Here is a 22968-nt window from a genome sequence, read left to right as displayed (position 1 = left end):
GTATGGTACAGTAAATATCGTAAAATTTCCCCAGTTAAATTTTGGCAGGTTTAACCTGCTGAAATTTAACAACAGCTGGGGTATTTAACAGATTCGATCATTATCTTATGCGCTGAATTCAGCCAAACTCGAAATTCCAACAGGGGTTTATGCATGGGTCGGAATTTACTGGCCCACTGGTAATCAGGACCTCAGTAGGGGCGCTATGGGGCATATTTATAATAAACTGGCGGAGAGCGGTGTTATTCCAAAATAGGTAAAGCCCTGCTCCAACAGTTTTAAAATGCAGGGATGTGCCGTATATACAAAAATATGGTGCACCCCTGCAGTTCCTCTAGTGCTGTCACTAAAAAAGCTGCCTAGCACCAATGCAGGCATCCTAGCACCATTTTGCTAAGTTGCCTGTGCTGCAGGGTCCATACTTTATGTACAGGAACCTTCCTGCACATAAACAATCTTAATTGGAAATTTGCTCTATACATGTGTGCTGCAGAATGAAGCACAAGTGGAAAGAGCAATATACGAGGAGAAATAAAACATTTCTCCTTGCATCGTCCAGGTATTTCCTTGTAAATATGGGGCAGCATAATGGGTGTTGCGGCGGAATGCCCATTGCAAGACCCATTGCACGCCCCTTACAGGGTCGGACTGGGAACCAAAACCGGCCCTGGCAAAGTGCTCGACCTTTGGGGGAGGGAGGGGGGTGTGGGTGTGGGTACCGCCGAGCTCTCTGCCAGGGCCTGTTTTTGGCCGAATTTGCTATGCTGCAAAAACGGCCCTGTAACAAAAACGGCCCCCAGGGGCTCCAAACCGGCCCCCACTCGTGCGGCGCACCGGGGGATTGCCCGGTGCCCGCTATGGCCAGTCCGGCCCTGGCCCCTTACACGCCAGGTGCTACTCGAATAGGAGCATTATTTACAATGCGGCATTGAGCCACTTCAAGTGGCTTAAAGTGCCTTGTAAACAAGGCAAAGACATTAACACCACCAGAACGCCAAAATAAGTGATGGTCTGGTGGCGTTAACTCCTTGTGCATATGACCCTATGTGGTCATATGAATTATGCTATATACTTAAGAACCAGGTGACTCAGGTGACCTTGGGCAGAGGTTTCCATAGTTGCTTCATTTCTAGGGCTCTATCTTTAAAATCCTGGAAGGAGTGGTTTCTGTTTTAATTTTAGATATGCTAATAATGAGGAAAGTGAGACAATAAACTTATTGGGGGTCGGGTATTAGTAGTCAGCCTCTGGGCCCTGGTGCATCTACCACTATTAGCCCACCCTGGTTACCTTTGACCTCTATCTCATTGCCCAGAATTCCCTTCACAGTCTTCCTTTGATCTCTAACACACTGTCAGGGACACAGTCCTACACATGTAACTAAGGGTAACTTCCTGAGTCAGCACAAAACAATGAATAGAAATGCTATATTCAACCTGAGACATTGGTAATTACAATAGGCACATTCCATTTAATCTCTTTTAGCTTTTCTGTACATTATATTTATGGCCCAAACATATCAAATCTGGATTGAACCCACCCAAAAAAGGACTGAAATGCTCAGTCACAATTATGTACTATGCAGTTTGACCAGGGGGAAACATTATCAATCTTTCCTGGCAGTTATAGTTACAACAGCCACTTATTTATATCCATATTATTCCCCACAAGCTCCCTACAGACCCATTGTATGTTGTACTGTTATAAACAAGTTACCCTGACAATAGTTTTGCAGCTTGGGGCTATTCTAGAATCAAATACTGTGCATTTTTCCACCATCTAGAAGCTAGCTCTCGAAAGAAATGCCTGTTTAATATGTACCTATATTTGTTAAAGATTCCAGTGACCTAAGGAGGGGTACAGCTATTAAGATGGGTGATTCACCATAGGATCAAGAGTGAAGTCTGCTGTGAGCTGGGCCCTCTTTTCACATGTTAGTATGGTGAAGCGACTGATTAAATTGGCAGAAAACACTCATTCAATAAACTGCTTAATTTGCTAAATTAAAGGAAGTCACTTTGATTAATTATTTCACTTGAAGCCTCCATCTAATAGTGTTCCATCTAATAGTGCTCTCAGCACCACTAGACCCACGCTTTCCCATGACCCGATGTCAAATAACACTAAATATGACGAGTGGATAACCACCTCTCTTGACTCGGTTCTCCCTTTATACCCATCCAGGTCAAAAAGGCAAAGTAAATCAGCCCCGTGGTATACAGAAGACCTCAGAAATCAAAAGCGTCTCTGTAAGAGACAAGAGAGGAAATGGCGCCTGACCTATATCCCTGCTGAAAAAAACACCTACAAGGAAATGATTAGGAACTATAAACTGGCCATAAAAACTTCACAAGCAGCCTACTATAACCACAAAATAACAACGGCTAAATCTAAGCCGAAAGAAATATATCGCATAGTAAACTCCCTGATAAAACCTTCCCTGCCTGCCACAGATAATAGCAGTTCACCGTCCATATGTAATGATTTGGTGGAATTCTTCTTTCAAAAAGTGAATAAAATCTACCTCTCCTTCCCAAACCCACCCACTGACCCGCCCTCCCAACGCCTGGTCTCAGTTCTTGATAGGGACAATAGGCTGGAGTCTTTTCCTCTGATGACACTGGAAACATTGGAGAATCTAGCTCAACAAATAAAAAACGGCTCTCCGTGTGACCCTGCTCCACCGAGCTCACTGGGGCTGGCCAGCATAACCATTCTCCCCACCCTTCTGGAATTACTGAATTCCTCCATACTAAGTGGGACGGTACCTGCGACCTGGAAACACGCAATGGTGCGGGCCCTACTAAAAAAACCTTCCCTCGACCCAGCTAACCCAGGCAACAACCGCCCGATTTCTCTGCTCCCATGGGCATCTAAGATCCTGGAGAAGCACGTCAATACCACTCTGACGAAATTCTTCGAGGAAAACCATCTCCTCGATGCCTCCCAGACGGGCTTTCGCCCAAAACATGGGACAGAGACCGCTCTATTGGCCGTAACTGAGGAGGCAAGACGGATCTTGGATTGAAGGGGGTCAGTGGCAGTGATCCTCCTCGATCTGAGTGCCGCGTTTGACACGGTACATCACAAAATTCTGCTGAACCGTCTTGCCGACCTAGGAGTGTCCGGAGAAGCCCTGGTATGGTTCGAATCTTTTCTATCGGACAAAACCTTCCAGGTCTTTGACGGCACATCCGTATCATCTAGTAGGCCTTTGGGGTGCGGAGTTCTGCAGGGCTCATCTTTGAGCCCGACGCTCTTCAACGCATACATGAGGCCGCTGGCTGGGATTGTTCGTCCGCATGGTGTCAGTATCATCTCCTATGCGGACGACACCCAGCTGGTAGTCTCCCTTGCACAGAAGAGCGGCCTCCAACCTCCGCCTAATCTAGCGGCCTGCCTGGAAGATGTAAAGAGCTGGATGATGAGCTCATGTCTGAAACTTAATGACGACAAAACTGAGCTCATGCTCCTGGGCCCGGCTGCCCCCTCCACCTTGGAGCTGATATGGCCCACAAGCATGGGTATGGCCCCACCCCCCGGAGATAATATCAAAAGTCTGGGAGTATGGCTTGATAGATCATTGAGCCTTAATACACAGGCCACCAAGGTGTCGGCCATTTGTTTTGGCCTCCTTAGGGTGATCAAAAAAATTCTTCCCCTTCTCCCTTTTGAGGCCAGACAAATAATTATACAGGGCCTTGTCCAATCCCGTCTGGATTTTAACAATGCCCTTTATCTTGGAGCACCAGACTACACCTTACGAAAACTTCAGCTCACTCAAAATTGTGCTGCCCGTGCGCTATTGGGAGTCCCACGGAGGACCTCAATAAAAACTGGCCTAAGAACTCTACACTGGTTACCCGTTAGGGACAGAGTGAAGTTTAAAGCTCTATGCGTTGCCCACCAGACTTTCCGGAAAATGGGCCCAGAAATCAACTGTCCCCTGATCTCTCCATATCTGCCCAACAAGGCACTTCGCTCCTCAACCGCATCATTAGCCAAAATTCCCAGAATCTTTAGAGCCAGAGCAGGAGGACGTTCGTTCTCGTACAATGTGTCTAAACTGTGGAACACCCTCCCTCTGCAGATGCGAGACAATCCCAACCTAACTAGCTTCCGGAAACAGCTCAAAACCCTTCTGTTTAATAAATAGTTACCTTCTGAGGGTATCTTTTGTTTTCAGCGCCTGGACGCCTCAGGGCAACTGTAGCGCTTTACAAATCCCATTTTCATTTCATTTCATTTCATTTCAAATGTTTCCTTTAACAAGGTGTGAAGGAATGAAACACAATTGAACAATTACCATTTATAAATGTCCACTTTTTACAGTGGTAAAACTCATATAATCTCACTTTATTCATTGTAATGTTCAGAAAATATTAATTTAAAAAATACAAGATTCAAAAAAAGATGTGACCGAAATGATCACACTTACATATTAACTGCATTGATCTCCACCAAAATAGAAGGTTTTATGTTAGAAAATATATACACATTATATACTCAGGCATACATGTGAAGACAGGACCCAAATGTGTCTGGTCTCAGGCCCTCTAAGGCACTGATCCGTTTTCTCCAAACTTATGATATTATGAGAATATGTTCTTCATCATTGGCTTTGTAAGGACGAATTCGTGAATTGCAGTTTCTTCCAAGGTACTTGTTAAACCTTGGCTTCTGAGGGAACCTGAGTGCTTGAGTGTTGTTGAAGTACAACTAAATCCGAGTACAGTTCTTCCAAGAATACAAGAAAGGATGTCTTTGTGTTGACTATTTTACAAGGTGATCCAAAGTCTGATGGGTTACTTCCACCATAAGAAAAGCAATGATGTGAGTCCCACCAACATTGATAGAGGACAGGGTTGCAAGGATGGGTTCACATTGTTGTGAGTTATTTTCAGATGATGGTGGCTGATGCGAATGGCGTTCCCTCCAGTATCCATGGCACATTGCATGAGAGGGGACTGGTAGGACGTTGCACGTTTCTCAGGTGTATCGGGACTTGTTCCATCTGTCGGCCTCTCACCGACAAAGAGTAGGTTGCGTCCCTTGGCATCTTGCTCGATCTTCAAAAGCTCGTATTCGGTGTGAGGCAGATGGATACCAAGAGCGGTGCAACCATTTGTGACAGTGATGTCCTGCTCCATGCCAAGTGTCCAGGATCCCAACTTCCCACATGTGCCGGGAGCGGAGGAGTTCAGCATCAAGACCGTTGCCGGCTCCAATGGAGTCACCCTAGCCATGGTAACTCTAAACACCAGCTCAGTACCACCTTTCACCTTGGAGGAAGGCCTGGCCTTGGTGTAGTAGCCAGAAGCGTAGATGGTGAAGGTGGGCTCTCTGCAGACAGGGTCAGAGAAGTGGTAGTAGTGGCCTTCCCAGGTTTGGTTATGCTCATAAAATATTAAGTAGCGAGTGAGGAAGAGCACGGCGGGCCGCAACTCGCAGTGCGCACTCACCCACTTGCCACCAATGCGAAATGGCGGCTCAGGTGTGAAAGGCAGGATGGGCGGGTGGTGTTCATTCGATCTGTAGATTATGCCACAAGCTGGACAAGGATGGGTGTGATGCTGCAAAATAAGCAGAAAGAAAACAACAATGACCATTGGAAGTTAGATTGATTGACAGTAACACAATAGCTCCAGCTATAAATACTTAAATGACCCATTGCTACTCTACATTGTTTCAGTTCCACCTAGCAGCATGCAACCGGTCTGCAAACATGCTTTGTCGCCTCATTAGTGGTATGAAAAACTATATACATGCAATTATAATACAATAACATACTTCTATAACACACAAAAAGAACGATTTGTCACATTAGGTAAATTCCACTAGCAATTCAAATACTAGCCTTGTCTACAATGACCATAACAACTTTGCACAGGGTGTATATCCTGTTCTTTGGGATACTTCTGCAACATTGTAGCAATAGTGCAAACTGTATTTTGGCCATGGAAAGCGTGAGTCCTCCTGTGCACAGCCACACCGCCTGCTTGAGGCTCTGGGCCATATGTATCATACTCCCGTGTAGCGAATTCAAAATAGCGAATTTTAAGGAATCGCTATTTGGAATTCGCAAAACGGTATGTATGTACAAAATCGCTTTTCAATAGCGATTCCTTACCATTCCTAATTTGCGATTAGCAAATTGCTAAACGCAAATTACCCATTCATTTCTATGGGCCAGGAGGCCCATAGGAATGAAAGTGCAATTTGCGATTAGCAATTTGCTAATCGCAAATTAGGAATTTTTTCAAGGGTGCAGGGGTGTCTCAAGAACACCCTGCTGCACCCCTGAAAAAGACATTTGGGGGCATATGGCGCACATACATGCCCTAAGGGCATGTATGGGCGTCATATGGCACCTTTGGTTTTTTGTAAAAAAAGCTTTTTGAAAAGAATTCGCAACTTACCACCAACTAGAAGTTGGTGGTAATTTGCGAATCCTTAATGGCAATTTTTGAATATTTTTTGTTTGATACATTGCATTTAAGGAATCGCAAAATTTGCGATTCCTTAAGTGCAATCGCAAAATAAGGAATAGCAAATTTTGCAATTCCTTATTTTGCATCAAACATGTTTGATACATACCATTTATCTAATTAGCATTCGCAAAGGCCGAAATTCGCAGAATTTCGGCCTTTGCGAATGCTAATTAGCTTGATACATATGGCCCTCTGTCTCCATTATCTCCTTGCACCCACCTCTCAGTCTTTTGTGCTAACTGTGAAGGACTAGAACCTATGCTACAATTTTTAATTCATAAGTGAGATGTTTTATTACATTGATTTTTGCAGAGCTGGTGTTTTTTCAGGTTGTGTTACCTAGCCACTCATTACCAATGACCAGGATCGGACTGCTCTATGGGGCAATCACGCACTGCCCGACGGGTTTTTGGGTTGTTTGTGGTCTTGTTTTAAGGTCTGCACGGCTGGTTTTTACTGTTAATTTCCCTGATACTAAAAGAAAAATTACCTGCAGCAACATTAACTCCGTGCTGCCTTCCATTCCTTGCAAAAGACTTATACAGTGGGTCTTTACAAGTTCAAAACTGCCCCAATTTGCAAACATGAGCCACTTTTTAAACTAATTCATGGAGGTCGCTTTCCTTTTTGTGCCTGTTTCTATTTTCTGTCCCAGTCCGACCCTACCAGTCAATGGCGGATGGCGATGCTAAGGAATGGGGATGATGGGAGGGGCTAAAAAAAATCACTTACCTGGTTACAGCTGCCACCTCTCCTCAGTCCTTTTCTCTTCCTCCTGACTCCAGGAAGCAGGAAGCTCCCAGGCTCCCCATAGCTAATCACAACACTGATGTAACAAGCATGACAGCAGCGTCGTCATTGGTCTGAGCGGCTGCCTCTAGGAGCCTTGGGACAGTTCTCCACCCAGCTGTGGAACACAGCCTGTTGGAGAAATGCTAAGTGTGCATGACAGTTTGGCCAGCCCAAGACGCCCGGCGAAACCATCCGGCTCACTTGGTAGTGCGCATACCACTTCTCCTCCTGTGAACCAGCCCAGCCCCTCCCCAACGGGGCTCCGTGCAGAAGAATAAAATGATAATAACAATGTGTTATTATCATTTTATCTTTCCTTGTTGCACTGCTGTGAGAGGAGTGGGGCAACGCTCCTCCGCCTTAGCGGAGGAGCCGCTGCCACTGTCAGTGACCCGGTAATTTACCTATTACCTCTGCTTCCTTCAGAGTTATGGATACAGGGAATATAAGAGTTACTCTGGTGGGAGGTACTGGAGGATTACACGCAGACTCTTAGGGTTCCCTCAGAAATGAGAATATACAAGGGGAATCTGTCATTCTGGGTTTTATTCCCTCGTTAATGCCCCCTTTTGGCCTGTAGATTTGAGCTACTTTCAGCAGATATCTCACTACTCCGCATACCCCAGTCATGTCAGAGGTTCTTGAGCAGTAGGGTCCTCAAATTGAAGCCTGGTCCTTTCTAGGAGGGCGGCCATTTCAAAGTTTAAAAATAGACCTGTGGGGGGGAAAAAACACAGTAGATCTGCATCCGGCGCCCTCTAGTGGAAATGATAGCTTTGTTTTTTTAATCTAGAAACAAATATGTTGCAGTATGAGTGCAGGGCTCTCAGAAGAAGGCACATTGGCTAGGGAATAATCACCCCTTGACCCCGTCCCTCTTCTGAGGGGCCTGGCATTTCCTACACCTTTGGTGGCCAAGTCTTCCATTATTCTGCGCCCAACCCTCTGTCAAATCTCATAAAATGCCACCTGGACCTTAAGCAGTGCTTAATTTGGGCCTGTGGTTTCAAGTGCTCTGCACCGGCACTTAATTGTCAACACTGGCACTTATGACAGTCTGCCACACAGTGGCTCTGTCAGTCGAATTTAGAGATGAGTACAACAGCTGTTTATTAACTCAATACACAATACAAATGACTAATACCTACCACCCAGACCGTGTTTATAGCTCTAGGGGCCAGGAATTGTCGCACTTTTAAGAGTGTGTGGATTAGCAGTGTGTTGGTACTGTCATTGGCAGCTCTGACAGGGGCAACGGGCGGTACAAGCTGCAGTGGCCTCCTTACCAGAGCCCTGGCACTTATATTTCTACAAATTAAGCCAGGTACTGTCTGGCACTGAGTATCTGCACTTCTTTAATTTGAAAGGGAGAGTACCTGCACTTCTCAGCACTGCTGCAAAACATTCAATAAGAAAGTACCAGCACTTCTCAGGAGCAAACAGGCACTCTAACTAGTGAGTATCTGCACTTCTAAATTTCTTTTTAAGGACTGACTGCTGACATCTATGTGTGTAACCAGAGCGCCACAGAATTGAACTCTGGTGGGTACAGTGGGTAACAGTGACTTGTGTGTTTTTAGTGTTACAAGGTCCCAGTACTGTGAATATGTACTTCATAATTTTGGACTTGCATTTTACACAGTGTGATGTAGGCTGCCTCAAAGTGCACAAAAAGATTGAGTTTTAAAGATAAAAAAAAGTTATTCCATAATAGAGATCTGAGTAATATGCAGATTGTACTTAGTGCAAATAAAATGTATAACTGATAAAAGCTCGCACAGCTCATCAGGTCACCTTACAATACCTCTCAAAAAGAAAACACTTCAAGTGACTCAAACAATTAAAGCCAATACCGGCTTCTAAGCAGCCTTTACATTTGCAGAGTTACCAAAAGCACACATTTACATTTTTTTCAGGCACCAGACACCCTGACCAGAAGACTTCTTTCTTGTTCAACTGTCTGACACTCCCTCTGCTTCACAGCACCCCTTCCACTTCCGTTTAGGCGTATCAAATGTGAAAATTAACGGGAAACAACCTTTACAACGCAATCATAACATCGCACTACATTTACAACGCAGTTATTACATTGCAACATCCTTTACAACACGTCACTACAACGCAGCCATTACATTGCATGTCACTACAACGCATGACACTACAACGCATATCACTATAACGCAGGCATTAAATCGCATGTCATTACAACGCATACCACTACAATGCATAGTACCCCTACACTATCCAACACTTACCCTACTGTTGCACCCCCTGGAGTTAGAATAGTAATTATTACCCCTACACTATCCAACACTTACCCTACTGTTGCACACCCTGGAGTTAGAATAGTAATTTATACCCGTACACTATCCAACATTTACCTTGAATGCAATGTAATGGTGTGCGTTGTAATGGTATGCGTTGTAAAGGTATAATGCGATGTAATGGAATGCGTTATAAATGTAGTTTTAAACAATTCGTTGTAATGGTATGCGATGTAAATGTATGCATTGTAATGGATGTTGCAGTGTAAAACTGTGTTGTAAAGGCATGCATTGTAAATGTAGGTGCTGTAAAGTCAAACATTCAAAATTAACAGTCCCAGGACAGTTGTCTGTTAACATAAATTAGGGGAACTGTTTTTATCAGATTAGAAAAGTATGGGAACATCGTGACCCTCAGATTCTCCCCTTCTCCTTGGCGTAGCAAGGAGGGTCGGGGGCAGTGCGCCCCAGACGGCACGAGTTTTGGGGGCGCCAGAGTGCTCCTTCCGCTCTTACCTGTGACCGTGGCAGGCGGCAAATGCAGGATCCCTAGCACCCCCACTCTTACCTGTGGCCGTCGCCGGCCACGGCTGGACTGGGAACAGAAACCGGCCCTGGCAAACTGCTCGGCTGGCCCCCCGGGGTGAGGGGGGGTGCAGCCTAGCAGTTTGCGAGGGCCGGTTTCAGGCGATTATGTTACAGGGGGGCGATATTACCGACCCCGGTAACAAAAAAGGCCCGCCAGAGACCCAAAACCGGCCCCCACCCTGGTGGCCCACCGGTGAAACGCCCGGTGCCTGCTACGGAAAGTCCGGCCCTATGCCGGAGGCAAAAGCAGCATCCCCAGCAACCCCTCCCCCGCTCATACCTGCGGACGTCGCAGGGCGGCAAACGCAGGGACCGCCACGGGCGGCAAAAGGTCTAGCTACGCCACAGCCCCTTCTTCGACCTCTGTGCATGAGCCATACCCGTTGGTTACCTGGCTAGGAACATTTAGCATATATCTGACACTCTGTAGAAGTTGGGTCATTTTCATGCTACTGTTTTTCCAAGAGGAAATGTGACACACTTCTGGCAACGTTGAACAAAGTCACACATAATTCCTACCTACTCAAAAAATAATCTTTGTCTGTTGCACCTGTTGACCTTAGAAAGGGGTGCATAACTGCAGGTGAGTCCTCTCCAATGTGTTATATACTTTGCCTCTCCCCCCTCTCTCTCTCCTACATCTGTCTCTCTCGCCACTGCGACTGCTGTCTCTTCCGCTTAAACTCTAAGGGGCATATTTACAAACCCCTTGCGCCACCCTTACGTCACCTTTGCGTTAAAAATGATGCAAAGGTGGCACAAGGGGCTTGTAAATCTGCCACTAATTGTAGAAATATGCAACCCTTGAAGAAACCAGCCAACTTTGGCCATGTAACTAACCCTTACCGACACTAAACAGCCCTCTTTGAACGTTTTGGACCAACCCTCCTGACATTACCCGTCCGCCCGACAGGCTAGTCCAAGTCTGGCACAAGGTGCACTCAAGTATCGCCAAAGCAGGCACTCAGAATCAGTAATCACAGGCAGCTCAAAAAGACGAGGGACTCTTATTTTCGTCTTCCCTTTCCTGCCTTCGCCAGCAAAGCAGTGCGGGTTCCAGGCAGCCTGTATAACACACTCACGAGCTCCTCTGTCTGATGCTAAGCAGGGTGCACAGTACACACAGACCGTGACAAGGTGGGCCTCGCAGGCCCGACCCTGCTGCACGAGGAGGTGAAACACAATAGCCCTGTGATTATTACAGCATTGTGCGTAATTTATACACAAATCCACGCGGCTATTCTGTAATTGTGTGATATTCCCTCTGCTTTATTGTTACTGTCGGGTTAACGAGTGCTGACAGCGTGCAGCTTTACGGATAAATAATCCCAGAAGTTGGCAAAAATATTCTCTGTGGGCAGGAAATTCTTCGATAATGGGAGGTAATTCTGTTTTTTGGGTGGTTAGGCGGTTTCGACGAAAAGCGTGGGTTTATTTTGAGCACATACGAGGAGTTGCAGAGTTAGGGCAAATCATGTGGGCACTGGGGCCATGCTTGCTAATGGAGAAACATGGTTTTTTTAGTTTGGGGGAAGGAAAGTATCACGCAAAGTGAATTTTGCCTGCTCTGCTCCACCCAAAGTAATAGGTTTAAAAGCAGAATTATGTGGATTCTGCAGCAGCTTTACTAATACGAGAAGTCGTGATCAAAATGTCATTTTTTTGAGAAATTTGAAGAAACTGGAAATCTCAAGCGTAAAGTAGCCCAAGCGAATTGGTTATAAAAGTGAGTACGCTTGTGAAAGCACCGAAATGGTTTGTAGCATTTGTCGCGGGGCTGTGGAAGCCAGTGGCGGCTGCTACTTAACGGGGGTGGTGAGAAGAGGGGTGAAAAAAAAATCACTTACCTGCTGGCGTGCCGCAGCTTCTCAATCCTCTTCGGTCGGCTCTAGAAGTAGGAAGTGCACAGGCTCCCAGACTCCCCTAGCCAATCACGACACTGCTGTCCCCAGCATGACAAGTGCCAACCACTCCTCCCCCTGCTCCTGACAGCTCAGCTGCGCCCTGCCCGGCACCTAAAATGTCACCCCGCTGATACCATTGCATCTTTATCATTTTATTTTTCCTTTTTGAGCTCTTCATAGAGCAGTGGGGCGATGCTCCTCCCCCTTAGCAGAGGAGCCGTCACTGGCGGAACAGGCACAGAGAAAGTATGGATGGAGGTACACCTGTGGTCTAAGCCCGTGTGCTCAGACCACATTTATTTATACAAAGGAATACAAAAAAGTGATGCGTGGAATGCCTGAATTAATCTCAGAAACTGGTAATTAGTCGGGGCATTCTAGTCCATCAATTTCTTGCCCACTCTGCCACCCCAGACTGGAACCAGCCATATGCAAATCAGTCTTGGCTCTGTGCTCCAATAGAGACAGTCCAGAGTGAACTGCCTGTCAGGTTCTCTCTGACCTGTAACACAAGTAAGCCCAGACTGGTGTTGGCCTATTGGAGCCACGTCAGGAGGGTGCAGGTTGGATCCAGTGGCACAGTGAGCACAGGACTCACATCTGGGTGTGCCCATCGGCAAAAAAGTGGGCTAAAAACGATGGATTGGAATGCTATTTTGCTCGACTGACAGTGTTTAGACTATTTGCTACCATTCACATGTCAACTTTCATGCTCTTGATGTAATGCCTTAAGTGGCAAAGGGTAGAGAGGCCACAACAGGTCTGGGGCTGCTAGCTGTCCCTTCTGGAGGGGCCTCGCCTGGCAGTTCAGGATGGACAGTTCTCATGAGAAGCACTGTCAGTACTGGTTTGCATAAGGTGGACTTCTGTCGAAAAGGGCACAGTGGGCAAAAATGATGGCTTGGAATGCTACCTGAGTGACTATTTGCAGGCATTCCTCTCATAGTCTTTGGTGTGTTTGATGTAACACCTACGTTTCTATCTTGATGCTGCACCTGACGTCACGAGAAAGTGTGGATGACACTACATCACTCTCCAGCATAATTTTAAATTAAGAAACAGGTGCATTTATAACTGTCATTATACGGAGTCCTGTGTGGTTGAATCATCATTCTAAGTCCCTCAGTCATTTGGACGGGCTCGGGTTTGTTCTAGTTGGTATTTTCCCTGGTTGACGCTTAATAGGATCACTCTGGTTTCTGGTGGAGGCATGGTTTCCTTCAGAGCAGTCCACACTTCAATGATCAGTCAGGAAGGTGATTGATGGTGTGTCGATTGGGTCAACCACTAAGCCCACTTGGCTGAAGGGGACTCACTCATTACACCTCTCCAGGATGATTGTGCCTTGCCATTTCTTGAAGCAGGGAATGTCAAGAGTAACTGTTTCATTCAGCTGCTTTGCTGTACTCATGATGCCTTGTACTTCAAGGACTTCCCAAGATTTCCTCTCAAATAGTAGTCTGAACTCGCCTGTTGAGTGTCGGATTCACACCACCATGACATAGCCACCTTGAATGTCTCTAACACTGGAGAGCATCACTTTACTTGACTGCATCATCATTTATTTTTCTGCTATGTTGGTTCATGCATTGGTTAGGCGATGTAGGTCTCCAGTTGGACGATGCAAGGATAGTGTCCTTGAGCGATCGCCCAAACAGTGGCGTTGGAGCTCGCTTACCTACGCAATGTGGACTGTTACAGTACATTTGGAGGAAATGGTGGACTACACACTCAAAGTTACTATCTTGCTCAATGCACAGTCTTCGTACATTGTTTACTGTTCACATAAACCTTTCAATTTTCTCGTTGGCTTAAGGTTGGCGGAGTGCATCTTCCGATGGCTGATTCCTAGTGAGCTAATGAGCTCTTGAAACTTGATAGCGGTGGCTCCTGTGAAGGCAGCGATCACTGCAGGGCTCAAGGTGATCTTTAGATATGGCGGACACAAGACCGATGAGGGTGACGGAAGCAATGACCTTGGCCACCCTGGCAGTTGGCGGCTTGCCCACCATAACGTCAATCAGGCCCTTTGTTTCTTGGTTCAAAGTTGTTCTCCCTGTGCCTCTGTCCACTAATTTGATAATATATGAGCTGCTGACAGATGTAAGAGTGAAAGAATTAAGGTTCGGTAAATCGATGGGGCAGTGAAGAGCAGCTAAGACTCTGGATAGATGGGGCTGCAGAGAAATGGGAGAGTGGAGAGATGCAGAGGCTGCAGTGCTTAATTTGAGCAGGTGCTTTCAGGTGCTCAGCACCGGCACTTCTTTCACAGGGCTGGAGCTACAATTTCTGACCCTGCAGGTGGTGGTCTCAATATTAATTGTTCAAATTCAAAATAAAAAGAATAACATACATTGCATGGTGACTGGCTGGTAAATGTTCATAGGCAGGCTGGCATATGCCTGTCCAGGCAGGCATGATTGTGTATCTCCACGTTATTGAAGCTGATCACAAATCCAAGATGTGACTGCGATCCGGCAGTGCACCCAGGGATAACGTACATCACGGAGGATTCACACTCCGAAGACCCGTGAGAGCCACCATTGGACCTCGAAGGCCATCCCCCCTCAAGCAATTATTCGATTGAATCCTTGGCGAAGCAAGTGTAATAACCTAGAATTATAAACAGGAGACACGTAATTTCAAGTGTCTAACATTAACAAACAATTCCCTGAACCCCTCCGACCCACATGGGTAAGCAACTACCCCTAGAGGCACAGAATGAATGAGCACGAATGTGCACGTGACACGAAGGCGGTTGTGTGTTAAAATGTATATACCAGGCAAGCAAATGTATTTATTGTTAGTCCTGATGATGATCCCACACTATTGAGCATACGGGATCGAAACGTCGACTTGTTTGAAGTGTTTTCACAGCCCAACTATTATGTTTGATTCATGCTGTGTCTAGCACGTGTTTGGCAATACTTACAACCTATACTGAATTACAAGTGGCCAATAATGCTCCTTCTTGCCTAAAATTCCCCTTCCCTGTTTGTTCCCAACACGGTACAGGACTGTGCCTGTTTTCATATTCCTTTATTTTTTCAATTGTAAGAAAATAAAATACCCTGTCCGGCTGGACAGTGGCCAAATATAGCTCCCATTGTGGCCTATGTTTTATCTAAAAACCTGATCCTACATACTCTTGGGGACCACTGTTGTTTGAAAATCACAAATCCAAGAAGTCATCGACACACTATGGCTTCCATTCTATTCCCCTAGTCTGCTGCACCCTGCCACTGCCTGAGCCTAAACCTCCCATTGGATAATTGTAGCTGGGGCTGGCTCATGACGGAGTTGAGGCAAGGAAGCTGCAAGAGAGCTTTGGAACTTGGGAGTGAGTGAGGGCTCTTGATGAAGAATAAATGAAAGTAAGTGCCTGTCCACTTGTTGCGTAGCCAGACTAGCATATCCGGCAGCCCTGCATTGCTGCTATCCCCAATGTGCTCGATGCAGCTGTGGCCCAACACAACTTTTGTGCACCATGGCATCACCTGTAGAATCTGTGTGCTGCAACCCAGCATGGTAATTGCTGAGCGTGAGTGAGTCCAGTAGGCACCACAGCCATACTTATCTGCATTGGCAGCATTACTGCTGCGGGACAATGCCTGTGCTGTAGCCGGCAGGGTCACAGCAAGCTGAGTAGTGGATGCCGATGCCGTCGCCATCCCTGGACCTACTAATTACAGGCAGCACTAGCAGGGACATGACCTGCTGTGCTCGAGCAGCCGCCTGTTCCGCAATAAACCCAGTCATACCACACTGATTAATATATGCAAAAAAGCATTTTTATTTTGTGAACATTTTGTTTTTGTAAAACACGTCATTTTCCGCTTCTTTAGGAATGACAACAGGAAAACGCAGAGTTCAAAATAGCAGGGACATGTACAGGCTGACGACAGGGGTCACAGGCAGCAGCAGTGTTAGAGATGAGAGACAGCAAGAGTAAAAAGGAGAAGAAACAACAAGAGAGGAGAGAGATAAAACGGAGCAAAGTAGAAGAAAAGGAGGCGAGCAAATCAGATGCAAAGAGAAAGCAGCCATGATGTGAAGAAGAGAGCATTAAGAAGAGAGAAGATAGAATGAAAGGATGTGGAAGACAGGACAGAAGAAAAAAAGCAGACAAATGATAAAACAGAGACACAGCTAATCACTGCTAGAGAGTGATAGTAAAGAGCCAAGATCGAGGGGAGAGAGAGCTGAACATGGATAAAAGTGAAGAGAAAAAAGGGCAGGGCTAAAATGAAAAGAGGGCAAATCAGAAATACAGGGTGTGACAAAGATGACAGAAAACAATTAGAGAGGTGAGAGGATGGACTCTTAGAGCAAAGAGTTAGGGGACAGACAACAGATCACGGTTAGAAGATAGAGATTGAGGCAGTGAGAGTGTTGAAAGTGGGGCTCACCGCAGAAAGAAGTGAGCGATGGCCTCCTTGGCAAAATTTTCAGCACCTGCACTTCTGTTTTTTACAAATTAAGCACTGAGAGGCTGTGGAGAGATCTGACAGTGAAAAAAAGCCTGGGCTGTGGAGCAATAATGGGACACATTAATCCAGTGGTATAGTCCAATTGTAGTCATTCATGCATGGGCGGCTCCGCCGCAATGGCGGAGGAGCGTCGCCCCACTGCTGAAATGCATGTCATTTTATTTTTGACTTCTAATCCCGAGTCTAGGGTTATTCCACACGCGGAAGGAAGGAGAGGAAATGACATCAGGCCTGTTGGGCTGTTGCACAATGCAGTGCAGAGCTCACAGGCTTAGGAAATTATGCTCTTCCCACCTGTAGAGCTTGCAAAGCAGGTCCAAGGGAAACGATGGATTGTAAATCACCAGAAGCAATCTGTTGGCCGGGGAGAGACCCCCAGTGTTGACATCAGCATTACCTCATATACACTTCCACACTCTTTGGTCCCCACCCCCTTGAAAACAGCTGTTTTAGGGAACTTGGCTTTGAAATTGCAAAAACGATGTATTAATGTAAAATACCAAAGTGACACAGTCCAAGGACCACCAGCAAAAATGCATTTTGTCAGATTCCGTCAGCGGACGCGGTGCAACAGTGCACCGCAACTTATGCTCACGATTGACTCACAGTGCAGTCTCTAGTGATGCTCACATAATTGTCTGTCGACAGTTGCACAGTCAAACCAGACCCAAAAAAGTCAGGGTGGAGATTGGGCTGGGTCTTGACTTTTCTTACAGCGAAAAGCCAGAGACGATCTAAGGGATGGGCAAAGTGGGCTCTGGCCCAGGGTGCCAGCCTTTCAGGGGCCACCCTGATCGAGTCAGCTTTGTTCTGCAGAGTCTTTCCTCAATGTCCTTGAATAATTCTAAATCACTTGTTTTAAATACCATTTTCCTTTAATTTATTTTTGGTGTGGGTGGAGTGGGGCCATGCCACGTCAGCAGCGGAGGGGAGTGGTGGTATGCACTGAAAGTGCATCTGTTGGTTTGGCCGGCCGTCCATGGCCAGCAAAACCGACATGCGCACTTGGATATCTTCAGGTCCTTCCCTTGGAGATATCCCCAGTGCTCAGGGCACAGGCTCGCACTCACTGCTGGAGCGTGAGACCAGCCCGCTCTGCTCAATCTCAGAGCTTCTCTCATGCTGGGAGAAGCGCTGGGATTGGGTGAGCTCTGGGAGCCCGCGCTCATGGGTATTCGAGTGCCGGGAGCAGAGGAGCAGCGCTGCACCGGAGCAGATCGCGGCGGCCGTCCGCGAAAGGTGAGTGATTTTTTTTTTTGCTCCGGGCTGCCCCTTCAGGTTGAATTGGTAGCAGCCGCCGCTGCTATTCATTGTAATTAGACTGAAACCACCATGCAACATTACGTGGTGAAATAAATACCAAGGATTGCAGTCTTAGTTGCATGGAGTCAACTGGTCACCTTAATAACGCGGGCCTGCCAGTGATCCTTAGTTAATCCAAAATCATTTGCATGTTAGGCTAGTACAAGCTTAACTTTGTGACTTGAGACACTGTACTATTCAACTCGTGTTGGTTCAAATCTAAAAAATGATAAACACATGGTGGCCAACAGGACCCATGTAGCGAAGGGCAGAAAAGCCAGGTCTGTTGTTTATGTGATGAGTCTTCAATGCCCCCTTATAGTAATATACCTTTGAAACTACATGTCCCAGCACGCAAAGTCCCATCGCATGAAGTACATGCGCAAAAGTTCACAATCTCGGATTGGAGGTGCCACCACCAGTTGCATCTGTGGCGCGTTGTGGCCCTAAAATCACGTCTAGAGATGCCACTTCTTAACAGGCATCACCAATCAAATTCTTTGGCGTTAAGATCTGCAGCAGAGGGTTTTCCAAACCCTCGAGGTTCAAAGCACTTCGGTGATTCTGCAATTTCATCGCATAATTCTCACCCCACCAAACATTAAACTGCCCACTCTTTGATGGATTAGCCAAGCACCTTTCCAAGATTTTCCAACAACATGGTTGTCCTTTTGGGAGGGGGTGCTGTGGAGTTCCCAGCTCCCCGAGAGGTGTTGCCTTCTGGTTCCAGTCAATACCACAGCTTCAGAAACTCATTTATTCCACACGCGGAAGGAAGGAGAGGAAATGACATCAGGCCTGTTGGGCTGTTGCACAATGCAGTGCAGAGCTCCCAGGCTTAGGAAATTATGCTCTTTCCACCTGTAGAGCTTGCAAAGCAGGTCCAAGGGAAACGATGGATTGTAAATCACCAGAAGCAATCTGTTGGCCGGGGAGAGACCCCCAGTGTTGACATCAGCATTACCTCATATACACTTCCACACTCTTTGGTCCCCACCCCCTTGAAAACAGCTGTTTTAGGGAACTTGGCTTTGAAATTGCAAAAAACGATGTATTAATGTAAAATACCAAAGTGACATAGTCCAAGGACCACCAGCAAAAATGCATTTTGTCAGATTCCGTCAGCGGAGGCGGTGCAACAGTGCACCGCAACTTATGCTCACCATTGACTCACAGTGCAGTCTCTAGTGATGCTCACATAATTGTCTGTCGACAGCTGCGCAGTCAAGCCAGACCCAAAAAAGTCAGGGTGGAGATGGGGCTGGACCTTGACTTTTCTTACAGCGAAAAGCCAGAGACGTTTTAACCCCTTGCATGCTCGTGACGGAGCCATTCCGTCACGAGCCATGGTGGTGCTGTGCTGGTGACGGAATGGTTCCATCACGGCGCCTGCGCTGAGCGTTCTATTAGGCGGGCGGGGCCGTGAGGGAACCATTCCGTCACAAGCACAGCGCCACCGCGACTCGTGACGGAGTGGTTCTGTCACGAGCATGGCGGCGCCGCGTGACCTCCCCCCTAGGCCGCGGCGGAATTACCGCCACGGCCAAGGGGTTAAGGGATGGGCAAAGTGGGCTCTGGCTCAGGGCGCCAGCCTTTTAGGGCCACCCTGATCGAGTCAGTTCTGTTCTGAAGAGTCTTTCCTCAATGGCCGTGAATAATTCTAAATCAGATTGTTTTAAATACCATTTCCCCTTAATTTATTTTTAATGTTGGTGATGCGTGAGAGTCTATTACAGACTTTTTGCAGAGAAATGTGTTTATGTTTCATCCAACATCCATTAAAAATGTTCTTTTAGATCAAAACATCACATGTTAGAAATGGGAGGGTGTCACACAGATTATTTGTAGTGATATTTTTGAGGTGCTGATGTTACAATATTGAAAACACACATGTCAAGTCAAGTCAAGTCAAGAGATTTATATAGCGCACTACAAACCCATAGGGTCTCAAGGCGCTTGAGGAAGGGTGTGGAATTACTTGTCGAATATCCAGGTTTTAAGTTGCTTTCTGAATGCTAGGTGGTTTTGAGTAAGGCGAAGGTGAGTGGGAAGTGAGTTCCAAGTTTTAGCTGATAGGTAGGAGAAGGATCTACCTCCCATGGTGGTTTTGTTGATGCGGGGTACAGTGGCGAGGGCTTGGTTGGAGGATCGTAGTTGACGGGAGGGGGTGTAGAAGGACAGTCGTGTGTTGAGGCATTCGGGTCCAAGTTCGTAAAGTGCTTTGTGTGCGTGGGTTAGGAGGCGGAAAGTAATCCTCTTATTTACGGGGAGCCTGTGGAGGTTTTTCAGGTGACCAGAGATGTGTTCTTTACGCGGGATGTCTAGTATGAGCCTGGCTGAAGCGTTCTGGATGCGTTGGAGTTTTTTCTGGAGTTTTGCGGTGGTACCGGCGTATAGGGTGTTTCCGTAGTCCAGGCGGCTCGTGACTAGTGCGTGGGTGACCGTTTTTCTAGTTTCGGTGGGGATCCAGCGAAATGTTTTTTTGAGCATGCGAAGAATGTTGAAGCAAGATGTTGAAACGGCGTTGACTTGTCTGGTCATCGAGAGTGAGGAGTCCAGGATGACGCCCAGGTTCCGTGCGTGGTCCGTCGGGATGGGTGCTTTTCCAAGGGCCTCTGGCCACCAAGAGTCATCCCAGGCGGAGGGGGAGATGCCTAAGATGAGCACTTCTGTTTTGTCTGAGTTCAGTTTCAGACGGCTGTGCTTCATCCACTCGGCTACTTCTTTCATTCCTTCGTGTAAGTTGGTTTTGGCGGTGTTAGGGTCTTTGGTGAGTGAGAGGATCAGTTGAGTGTCGTCCGCGTAGGAGATGATGTTGAGATTGTGTTGGCGAGCGATGGCCGCAAGGGGGCTCATGTATACGTTGAAGAGGGTGGGGCTGAGTGACGATCCTTGTGGCACGCCACAGATGACTTCAGAGGCCTCTGACTTAAATGGTGGGAGGCGCACTCTCTGGGTTCTTCCGGTGAGGAACGAGGTGATCCATTCCAGTGCTTTTCCTTGGATTCCGATGTTTCTGAGGCGCTGTAGAAGGGTGCTGTGACAGACTGTGTCGAAGGCAGCGGAGAGGTCGAGGAGGATGAGGGCGACTGTGTCTCCATTGTCCAGTAGAGTTCAAATGTCATCTGTTGCTGCGATAAGTGCGGTCTCAGTGCTGTGTTTGGCTCTGAAGCCGGACTGTGAGGAGTCGAGGGATTTGTTGGTTTCGAGGAAGGTGGCGAGCTGGTTGTTGACAGCTTTCTCGATGACTTTGGCCGGGAATGGAAGAAGCGAGATGGGGCGGTAGTTTTTGAGTTCGGTGGGGTCAGCTGTGGGTTTTTTCAGAAGGGCGCTGAGTTCGGCGTGTTTCCAGCTATCCGGGAAGGTGGCGGAGTTGAGTGAGCAGTTGATGACGTCTCGGAGGTGTGGTGCTATGATGGAGTCTGCTTTGTTGAAGATGTGGTGAGGGCATGGGTCAGTTGGGGATCATGAGTGGATGGAGTTCATCAGGCGGATGGTGTCCTCAGTGGAGATTGGGTTCCAGTCGTTAAGGATGTTCAAGGGGGGTGAAGGTCCTGCTGAAGGTTGGGTGGGTTGGTCTCCGGGTTGGTTGTCGAAGCTGTTGTGGATGTCAGCGATTTTGTTGTGGAAGAAGGAAGCTAGGGAGTCGCAGAGGGCTTGGGAGGGGGTGATGTCGTTGGAGTTGGCTGATGGGTTGGTAAATTCTTTGACGATGTTGAATAATTCCTTGCTGTTGTGGGCGTTGTTATCTAGTCGGTCTTTGAATGCGGCTTTCTTGGCAGACCGGATTAGTTGGTGGTGTATGCGGGTGGCGTTTTTGAAGGCGTCCCTGGTGTTGGTGTTTGGGTCTTTTTTCCAGGCCTTCTCGAGGGAGCGACAGAGTTTCTTCGATTTCTTAAGATCATCGTTGAACCAGGAGGCGTTTTTGCTGCCTGGTTTGGTTTGACGTTTTTTCAGCGGTGCTAGGATGTCGGCGCTGTTGGATAGCCATTGGGTGAGGTTAATGGCTGCTTGGTCGGGGTTTGAGGAGTGGGCGGGGGGGTTTAGAAGAAGCAATGAGGAGATCTGGTCGATGGTGATTTTGTTCCAGTTTCTTCGCAGGGTGGGTTGAGGATGGTTGTGGATTGTGGTCTTATTGTAGATAAAGTGAACGCAGCTGTGGTCCGTCCAATGAAGAGTTGTGGTGTGACTGAATGAGATATGTATGCTGGAGGTGAAGATAGGGTCAAGTGTGTGACCTGCCATGTGGGTGGGGGTAGTGACAAGTTGTTTGAGTCCGAGGTTGGCGAGATTGTCCAGAAGGGTGGTGGTGTTGCTGTCGTTGCTCTTTTCCAGGTGAAAATTGAGGTCTCCCAATAGAATGTAGTCCTTGGAGGGGAGGGCGTGTGGGGTAATAAAGTCAGTGATGTCGTCACTGAATTGTGCACGGGGTCCTGGAGGCCGGTAGAGGAGGGTGCCTCTGAGTGTAGTCTTGGGGTCGATGTGGATCTGGAAGTGGAGGTGTTCGGCGCTGGCAAGGTTGACGTCTGAGCTGGTTGAGATGCGGATGGAGTTCTTATGGACGAATGCGATGCCTCCTCCAGTTTGGTCGGTGCGGTCCTTACGGATGATCTTGTATCCTTCCGGGATGGCAATGGTGATGTCTGGGGCTGAAGAGGCATTCATCCATGTTTCTGTTAGGAAGGCGACGTCCGGTGAGATGGTGTCTAGTAGATTCCAGAGGTCGATGGCGTGTCTGTGTACCGAGCGGGTGTTGAGCAGGATGCATTTTAGGTGGTTGGTGTCAGGTCTCTGTTTGGTGGAGGTGGATGAGGAGTTGGTTTTGGTGCCGTCGAACTTGCAGGAGTTGCAAGAGAAGGGTCCATGGGTGTGTCCAGGTGCGGCTTGGACGCAGTTGGGGGAACGGCCGGGGTTAAGGGCTAGGAGGGTGGTGGCATCGTAAGTGATGCGAGAGGGCTGGGCGTTGCGGGAGCCAGGGGTTCTGGCGCTGGGCGCGGGCTTGGCGCGGACGGGCGTAGACGGGCTTACCTTTGGCGCACCTTCGGCGCACATCACTGAAGAGCTGAAATTGGTTCCAAACAAGGGCTCCCAAAAAAGGTGGGGCCCAGGGACCCCAAAATCCTTAAGATGTCCCTCC

The 22968-nt window shown here is 47.4% G+C and overlaps 1 protein-coding gene across 1 annotated transcript in view; it reads right to left on the bottom strand.

The window, feature by feature from the left end:
• Nucleotides 1-4302: 4302 nt before the first annotated feature.
• The window catches only part of APCDD1L (APC down-regulated 1 like), a 189690-nt gene continuing 171024 nt past the window's right edge, over nucleotides 4303-22968 (bottom strand). The window contains exon 4 of the mRNA XM_078650452.1: nucleotides 4303-5573. Coding sequence (XP_078506578.1) covers nucleotides 4806-5573 — 768 coding nt within the window. The 3' untranslated portion in view covers nucleotides 4303-4805. The remainder of the gene's footprint in view (nucleotides 5574-22968) is intronic.

Source organism: Lissotriton helveticus, chromosome 7 (assembly GCF_964261635.1).
Source record: "Lissotriton helveticus chromosome 7, aLisHel1.1, whole genome shotgun sequence".
NCBI classification, from domain to species: Eukaryota; Metazoa; Chordata; class Amphibia; order Caudata; family Salamandridae; genus Lissotriton; species Lissotriton helveticus.
Note: the sequence above shows the minus strand (reverse complement) of the source record. Positions and strands in the feature narration are given on the sequence as shown.